The 9,475-nt window shown below is 36.1% G+C and overlaps 1 protein-coding gene across 1 annotated transcript; it reads right to left on the bottom strand.

Moving 5' to 3' along the window:
* Nucleotides 1-7,250: 7,250 nt before the first annotated feature.
* LOC133711965 (probable xyloglucan endotransglucosylase/hydrolase protein 23) lies at nucleotides 7,251-8,842 on the bottom strand. The gene is made up of 3 exons (XM_062138039.1): nucleotides 8,399-8,842; nucleotides 8,047-8,240; nucleotides 7,251-7,797 (listed from the first exon to the last, which is right to left on the bottom strand). The coding sequence occupies exons 1-3, from the start codon at nucleotides 8,660-8,662 to the stop codon at nucleotides 7,398-7,400; spliced, it is 858 nt and encodes a 285-aa protein (XP_061994023.1). The 5' UTR covers nucleotides 8,663-8,842; the 3' UTR covers nucleotides 7,251-7,397.
* Nucleotides 8,843-9,475: the final 633 nt, after the last annotated feature.

Genomic DNA, 9,475 nt, shown 5'->3' with positions numbered 1-9,475 from the left:
ACAAATACAATTAACGAAATAAAAGGGGGGGGGGGGTTTAAGATTAGGATTTTGAAAATTAAAATAAATAAAAGAAAGAAAATATAAAAACACATGTACAAGAATGAAACGTAAGAAACAAAGATCAAAACCAATTCCATGTAATCAAATAAGCAAATTAGAATCACAATCATAGAATGCGAAAACTTTATTTAAACATAGAAATTGGGCTTAAACTTTGCCCTAAACGTTATTGTTAACTAGAAACAAATTCCTATGAAATCAAACAAGGAAATCAAAATATTACAAGGAAAAAGAATGAATTACACCGTGAGTGGAGATGGAGATGGAGATGGAGAGCTTGATGGTTGGATCTTGAATCTTGGAAGCAAGTCTTCAAGGTGGATGATGGAGGTAGATCTTCACGGCTCCTCCTTCTTCTTCCTCTCCTTGCTTGAAGACGCAGAACTTTGCAACTAGAGAATGGAGAGGGAGGGAGAGCTTATGATGTTATGGAGGATTTTCTGAATGAAAGTGTGTGTTGAAACGTCAAGCATAGGGGGGTTTATATAGGGGGACGGCCAAGCTTCATGATCCTTCTTTTAATTTCCCAAGGAATTAATCTGATAATGCCACACAGCTTCGACCAATCACGTAGCGCCACGTCAACTCTGTTGTGTCATCCAACCAATCAAAAAGGTCCAAAATAAATCCCTAATATATTGTTGCCAAATTTTTAAGGATTATTTCTGATTTTATTCATAAATTTCGGCCAAATATCTAGGTATGAACCTAGACAATGTATCTGGACGCATTTTGGACCTTTTCTCCCTTAAATCTCTCCATGGCTTTATCCTTAATGTCCTCCCCTTGATTTTCTCTTGATTTTCACATTAATACTGCAGATTTTAATTCCTTAATTTCGGCCAACATATCTTGAGGGAATTGAGGAACGAATCTGGACTTGTTTTGAGCCTTTTCTTGTTGCACAATCCCTTGAAACTCTCCCAAGATATTCTCAACGTAATCTCTTTGATTCTCTCCTTGATTTTCACATTATCTCCATCATTTCCCATGGCAAAATCAGATTTAATCTCCCAAAATATCTCCAACGTCATCTTCAAGCCATGTGGTCTCCTAATGCCTTCAGGTTTCCTAGCCTCATCAGGATTCCTGCGTTGACTGGGATTCCTAGTCGGACCAGGAAAACTCCATTTCTTCATTTCAGCTCATTTCTGCATCCCTTGTGCCATGCCTTTGTCATCTCCAATGTCTCACATCCTTCATGTGTCTTTAAGCTCATTTCCTTGTCATTTATTCCAATGTACCTAGAAAATAGAAACTAAATTAAAAATGATTAAGTAAATGAAATAACTAAGAAAAATATGAGGAAATAATTATTAAAACGTCGCATAAAAATGCTCCTATCACGAACACCAAGATCATAATTTTTAGATTGACAATGAAAAACCTTTCTCCGTTGTTCATATTGTTGACGATGTATATAAATTTCTTTTTTCCAGGCTAGTTTATCCACCATGCACTACTTGAACCGAAGGCTAGAGCAAGAAGTAAAAAGACAATGCAGTCCCAGCTTCATTTTCAAAATTTTAACTGAAATGACTAATAAGGATGATAATTGATGACGTCAAAATTTCATCGAATTGCAAATGGCATGGCCATCCATGATGGCAATTGGGAAAGATGGTATCTTCTTCTTCGATTAAGTCGGCCATGATCGAGGTATATATCAGAAGCTACGTAGCTAAAGCCTTGGAGACCTTCCATTCCTAATACACCCTACTTCACAGCTGTAGAATCCTTTTTGGTTCGCTGTTCTAACATCAATTAAGTCTTGGATCACTCTAAATCATCACTTGCCCTCACAAGAAAGCAATGTTAAGCTCCTTGGACTTATCCCATCACGTCTTTTCATAGACTGCCACCAAGCCAAGACAGTTAAAATTTTGAATGGGATGGCCTAGACAAATATGAAAATACAAGGACAGAATGTGTTTTCTGGAAAATGGGGATTGCAGTGCACTGATCAATCCCTACTGGGCAGCAGAAACCAAAATAACAAATAGAACACCGGAATTTGGTTACGCAGTGAAAACCTCAAATATGAGATTAAAAACACTGCGGGGTTCTTACTCTTGAGAACCCAAAATAAAGATCATCGTATTAAAAATGATATGTTCTTTTACAAACTTGAATAGCACTAGCTCGGCTACAATGTTTAGACAAAAGCTAATCACGAAGTTTGTCTTCCTTCAAGAACTCCTTCACTTGAATGATCACGAAATCTCACTCTTCTTTATTCACCGTCTCTCTACTGATCTTAAGAGAGCTTTTATGCATATGAAGACTCAATCAATAACACTTATACATGGACCAAGTGTTTCTATTCCTTGTGATGACTCAATCTCAAGAAAACATGCAAGACTATATCAATATTCTTGCGTCCCTGGTTACCTCCCTCTGACCATGTGTGTTACTCAATATATGATAAACTGACGGCAACCAACTCTACCCTAATTCTACTTTAATTAGGAAAGAAACTTCCCTTATATGAACTCCAACAAATCTTAAGGGAAATCAATTAGGAATAGACACGTCCTAAAAACCGTAGGACATCAATACTACGATTTTAACAATCAGAAGACTCTTTAAAAACGTAAATACATAAAACCAAAAACCTACTTTCCAAAATCGGACTCCACATAAAACTGACTGCTGACTCGGGGATTGCAACAGATGTTGCAATCCCATGCTTATGCAAATGCATTTACCTGATTCTCCGAGATCAGTAAAGAGTCTTTGAACTTTGTATGGGAATGCCAATACGACATGTACAAGAATTGTACCTACAAAATATATATTATCTCTAAAATTGTATAATATTGAGGTAAATGATAAACAAAAATGAATTGATGCGGGTTGCTAGGGTTTGATGCATAGTGGATGCATGTTACCTAAATTTACAATAAATTCACAATAAGTAGAATTTAGGTCGTATCTTTCTTTTGTTCAGAACTGCTGGACTATAGCCATGAATATTACACATGCATAGCTTGTTAAGTCATTCAAGAATTGAATATTTTCTAAAGCAACGATTAGAGTAATACATCATAGTGTAATATGTGACACTTTTTTAGTGAAATGATAATACTAGGTGACCAGCGAATTAAACTAGTTTCGATCAAATTTATTGGAGTTGCTAGGTGACAACCAACAGTGTTAAGATTCTTCTTTTGGATTGATTAAAATACTGAAGATGATTATAGGGGTTAATGAAATGGTTACTCGGTGGCTAGCCAAAGGGTTTCCTTCAATGATTGTTGGCGGGCATTGTTTTTGAAGGTGTATAGTATGCAGGAAGGTCTAGGACGTGACGTTGCTTTAGTTTGTGAATTACAGCGAAGGATGGTGTGCTAGTGTCGATGTCAGTTTCGCCAAACCGCAGTCGTCTAGTCTTGCGTTGCTTTCGTACGTGCAGAGCTGGTTCTTTGGGGCGTGCACCAGATACATTCCTTTGTTTTTATACAGTACGTAGGCATGCATATCACCTCAGTCCTCAAATACCAAATTGCTCTTCTTTTCTTCTTCTTTGTATTAAATAAAAAATACTAAAACAAAAATCAAAGTATGACTACGTTCGAGCATCAATATTATATTAACTTGTGACAAATTTCTGATATTGGTTTATTAAAAATGTTAGAATTTTCTTTTCCGGGCGACCAACACCGAGATCTTGAGTCTCAAAAGTGGCTACAACGCCCGCCACGGACGTCTGCAAGCTTTCACGAAGCTGGCCCTCCATCACCACGACATATCCTCAAGCGAGGCTGCCACCTAGGTTTTTGGAAAGCGTACAAGTCCGCTTCTACGTACTCTGCATATTGAGATACCTTCAGCTCCTACAACTCCTCCTACTTGGTCACCGACACTTTCAACCCCAACTCTATTCTTCTTCAGCTCTAATTGTGACTTTTAAAAGGTGTACCGGACACCTACAACCCGCCTTATGTAACAACTAAATGACTAATATGTTATTGCTACATCATTTAATGAAATTCTTTTTGTTCAACAGTGGTTGTGTCACATTCCATGCCAGACAATATGAGTTAACGTTAATCAATTTATTATGAAGCGATCTTCTACTATAACATGCAGGAGGTTAAATAGAGAAAACATAAGTACTCGCTTTAAATTGAAACTACAGAAAATACCAGCCACGTTCATAATTTCCCCGGTACATAATTCATATTTGTCTATACAGATCGATAATATATCATTGGATGAGCATAGATATCTAGACCAGGTTAGTTCAAAACGATAAGATAGAATCCATATTAATAGTACTCGAATTGACAACATTAAGATATTAAAGCACCATGCAAAGGGGCCGGCCAATCATTTGTCCCAACAATTTTTTATGTTCAGTTGCCGTAATAAGTAAACCACTAAACATAAACATCGTTCCTCATCAAATGTTGATTTCGTGGTAAGGCTGGTGGTTCGGGTTTCTGAAAAAACATCGTTCCTCATCACTTCCCCATTAATTATTTTAACAATGCATTTTAAACAATTGATTTGTTTGAACACATAAGGTTTCTGCTAGCTTCATTGAACTACTTATTCTACTGTCAAATAATGGTTCTCCTTTTGACCTTCTCGATCTTCCATCTTCATTTGTTTGTTTTTTTCTTTTCTTCTTTATCCTGCAGTATACTTTTCTAATCATAGTAGTGTCGGATGAAAAGTGCGCTCTAAATATTAGTTTTAGATAATTCAACTAAAATAAAAAAAAATTTAGTGGTATAATTATGGAAATTCTTTTATGCATCAGCGGTGTAAGTGACCCAACATTTATTAGATAATCTCAACCTTTGATATTTATAGTCAATATTTTTTGGGTGAGGCTATTTCCACCCTACCAAATGCTTTGTTCACAATTAAACTTTTATCCTGAAACTTTCAATTTCACCCTCAAATAATTTTATTAATTTAGAAAAGAAAAAAAATTTATCACCATTGAAAATGTAAAACTGGAAAAGAAAAAAGAAAAAGGAAATAAGCACACCATCGTGCTGCAACCCCATGGCTTCTAGTTTCTTTAATTTTTACTCTATAATTTTTTTTTCTTCTCCTCTATCTTCTCCCTTCATCAACTACTGTAACAGTGTGACATAGAATCAAACACGAGTCAGATGAAGTAGAACAAAATAATACTAACCAACAACTCTTTTCACTTGTTGCTATATCTTGAAAATTTAGTCTAACAAATTGTTTGGTAGACTAGCGATGAAGAAGCTGGGATGATAATTTTTTATTTTTTATGTTGATATCGAAAGCTGAGATGATTCCCAGTTGGGTAAAGTTTTATTTATCCATAAAATTTTCCTTGATAATTGTACTTAAGAACAATTTTGAGATTTTAAAGAAAAAATTTGATTATAGGGTGAACAAAGTATTTAGTAGGATGGAAATAGTTGCACCCTAATTTTTTAATAACCAAAAAGTGTATTTAATGTTATCCAGCCATTCATTCATGTTGGTACAAGTGCACGTTAGCGGTCTGAATCCTTCCCTGTATAAGTAAAAAGAACTTGAGAGACAATAAAGTAAAGTCAAATAGTAGACTATAATTGTCTTTAAGATTAGCCTAAGTGACTGGTGTGAGAGGGCGAGGAAATGAATTAGGACCGCGATATGTTCAGAATTCAGGTGTAACAAAAAGATTAAAAATTAAAAGTAAAGATCTTATTCAATTATTTGATTAACAGTTAAATGATGGAATGAGTTTTAAGTTACTTAATATCTTGCATAGCTAATGTTTAAAAGAAAGATATTAGAAATAATCACTGTATGTAAGTTATATATAAATACATTATAGAATTTTCTTAAAAAATTTCTGAAAAAAAATAATAATTCAGATCATGAATTTATACAATGAATCAAGAATGGTGTACGTAAGCTAAGGCTGCTAGGGTTTGCTAGGGCGGAGTTTGAGGGTGGAACGTAGCTATAATTATCAATCTCCCAAATAATTGTTACAAAAAGCCAATTAAAAGAAGTAATCTACCTCGATGATAGCTCATTATGTGGCCAAACTGTTTTATTTTCTTTTATGCGATCACTTAGAGTATCATGGTCAAATGTGGATTTGAGAGAAGATTAACTGTTAACGTTAGAGATCCGAGGGGTCTCTAGTTAGCTTTAGAGAGAGAGAGAGAGAGAGAGAGTGACACAATATGTATAGTGGTTCGTCTCCCGCCTTAGCGGGAAACTACGTCCACTTGAATGTTACACTAGTGTGTTGAGCCTTGCAGCCCAAGGGGATTACAAAAGATGTAATGGAATGTTGTTCTAAGTGGGAGGAGAGTTCCTTTTATAGGTGAAGGAAGCCATCTCCTTTACATTTTCTTAAATGTGGGATGTAGAAATCAGTATTCTAGTCTAGAAAGCATGTTTGTGAAGGCAACCTTGCAAGGCCGGAAAGGTGGCTTCCCGACGACGTATTTGCCGCTCAAAGTAGCTTGATAGTAGAGGTATCTACATTAACTAAGTTTCATTTTAATCTCCGGAGGATTAGATCAAATTGATTAAACTCAGAAGCTCTCCACTATCTTACAAGTCAGTATTAGATCAGCTGCCATGCATTATCGATGTACTAGCTAGTGCCGGTGGTATTGAAGTGGTTGGGATTATGCATGCGAGTGGATGAGAAGATATCTGTTAACTTATGACTTGGCTTAGTTTTCTCACTGATTTGGTGGTATCCAAAATTCCAAAGACAGCTAATGAAGATGATGATGTCTAAGCTTTCTAAAATTGCATGCATGGCCATCCATCATATTGAATACTTCGTCCGTTTTCTACCAATTGTATTCTAATTAATTTCATACGAAAAGAGAAGCTATTTTATTGGGGGTTGTTTATAGTACTTGGATGTTTATCATACACTCATTTACATCTAATTGAACCAAAATTACAATTTAGTTGAACCAAATTTACAACATTGACAACAAAGTTATCACATTTGTTTTACACATTTACATATAATTGAACCAAGTTACCACATCGACAACAATTTGTTCATAAACTTGTAAAAATATCGTAGGTGGAGTAATTACCTCTAATAGAACTAAAATTACCCAAAAAATAACTCTATTTACCACAATGACAACCAAATTGTTGTCAGATCTGTAAATGAGTGTATCACATACATGCAGGTACTGTATAATTTCCCATTTTATTGATCTGTGTACCAAAAGTTGATATTTATTAATATATTAATCATGTTGCAACATCAAGATACACAATAAAATAAAATAAAAAAACAAATCCTAGCCAGTCCTTTTAATTTTACAGCAGATTAATTATATATAGAGATATTACAACATGCAGGAAAATCAATTAACTACTGTGCATTCAAGAGGAAGTCCCTGTGGGAAGCGCTTGGTATCCTTGCAATAGTTGTAGATCATATAGTTCTTTTGAACCCAATTTATTCTTCCTTTCCCTGTGGCATCCAATGATTGGGTGAACCATGCCTCTTTTGAAGAACTAGAAGGAGAAGAAGAACAAGAGGAAGAACCAGAAGACCAAATGCATGCTTGGGCGTTAAAGTTTCTGTACGAGGCTGTGAATGGAGCTTTACTCCAGTCTGTCTTCACAAGTCCACCGCGTGTCGCCCAGTCATCTGCGTTCCAAAGGCTTGAGTAGATCCACATTGCTTGGTTCTTTGGGAATGGGATTCCCCTCGATCCTAAATTCTTGAACTCTCGAATAGGTGTGCCATCGACAGAGAATCTGGTTAATGACAAATATATAATAGATGCATATTAGAAATACATAGCACATTGTTCATATCCATCCGGAAAAAATGTAACACGTTCAGTCTAATAATTTATTTCACAAATTATTGCTTAACATGCAACTAATTAATTTCAAAATTTAGGATTGTAGCCACGGAATAATTTATTTACCGTCACTGTCACAATATAAAACATTAGCCACCTGTGAAGTAGAGAGAATGAGAGATGGAGTTATAATATTTACATGATGCTTTGAGGGTTCCACAAGACGGAGTAGGTGTGGAAGTCTTTGGTGGGATCGAACCAAAGATAAAATTGCTGCTCTCTATTTCCCTTGCCTTGTGTGAAAACATTTGTGTGTAGAATATAAGGATCTCCGCTTAGGTTGCCAAGAAACTCGAAGTCTATTTCATCATGAGTCGACCCCAACGAAGATAGCTGAAATAATTCACAGAAACATAAAGACATGCCCGAAGTAACACAGGCTCTTGATATATACGTAAAGAGTACTAAAGACATATTATATTGTCAGACTGTAGTTCAAATCTTTAAATGGACATAAAGAGAGATCGAGGTCCTTTAATGAGTATACTCACATAGTAAGCTGTAACGGTACCGGCGGAGTTACCAGGCACGAGCTTAATCTGCATATCAATTTTTCCAAACAGGTACTGATTCCTGGACTTGAACCCCGACCCGGAAGTCTTGTCAAGGGACAGCGTGAGTAGCTGCGCATTATTGAGTATTTTGGCGCGCCCATCGCCCCATGTTATATCAAAATCTTGGTTGAAGTTACCAGCCGATGAGGCCACCAAGATGTTGAAGAACATAACCAAAACTACAGCATATATCTTAACCATGGTGTTTCGGTCAGATACTGAAATGGGAAGGCAGAAGAGGGAAGTGTTCGATGATATGCATGGAAATGGCGAGGGTATATATAGTGGTGGAAAGGAGAAGGAACTAGGCAGCTGTAGCAGTAGTAGTAGTAGTACTGGTGGCTTTGAAGTGGTTGGGAAAATGGGAAATATGCATGCGTTTGCAGGACGAGATTTGGGTTGACTTGGCTTGGGTGTATATGAGGGAGTCTGGGACCAAAGACAGCTAATAAGGATGATAATTGATGACGTCCAGATTTTATCGAATTGCAAATTGCATGGCCATCCATGATGGCAATTGGGAAAGATAAATATCTTCTTCTTCGATCAACATGGGTATATATGAGAAGCTACGTAGCTAGATCTTAAAGAGGTTCCATTCCTACTACACCATATCACAGCTGTAGAATTCTTGTTGTTTTGCTGTTAATTGACCTGTAAAGACCAATTAAGTCTTGGATCATTCTTACACATCACTTGCCTTCATAATAAAGCAATGTTAATGCCTTTTGGAATCCCCTAGCACACAAGTTTCTCAACAAAATAAAATTTGATTGACGCCCATATAAAGCAATCACATCATTTCTATTCAAAGAGTGCCACCTTGCACATATAGAGTAGAAAAAATAAATTAAAAATATAAATGGGAACGGTGTAGCTAAATATTTTCCGTAAAAATTTATAGAGCTAAATAATGAACTAGCTAAAATGAATCGGGGCGGGTAGTTACAGTTTGATACAATGGATGTTACCTACTTACGTTTACCCAAAATAAAAAGTACTCAGAGCAACTCC

The sequence above is a fragment of the Rosa rugosa genome, chromosome 5 (assembly GCF_958449725.1).
Source record: "Rosa rugosa chromosome 5, drRosRugo1.1, whole genome shotgun sequence".
Taxonomy (NCBI): domain Eukaryota; kingdom Viridiplantae; phylum Streptophyta; class Magnoliopsida; order Rosales; family Rosaceae; genus Rosa; species Rosa rugosa.
Note: the sequence above shows the minus strand (reverse complement) of the source record. Positions and strands in the feature narration are given on the sequence as shown.

Bases quoted from the DNA above. Each gene is read 5' to 3' on its own strand.
- LOC133711965 (XM_062138039.1), bottom strand. From the start codon at position 8,662: ATGGTTAAGATATATGCTGTAGTTTTGGTTATGTTCTTCAACATCTTG. The intron at 8,241-8,398 runs GTGAGTATACTC...GAATTATTTCAG, and splicing joins GTACCGTTACAGCTTACTAT to CTATCTTCGTTGGGGTCGAC. The intron at 7,798-8,046 runs GTAAATATTATA...GTCATTAACCAG, and splicing joins TGGAACCCTCAAAGCATCAT to ATTCTCTGTCGATGGCACAC.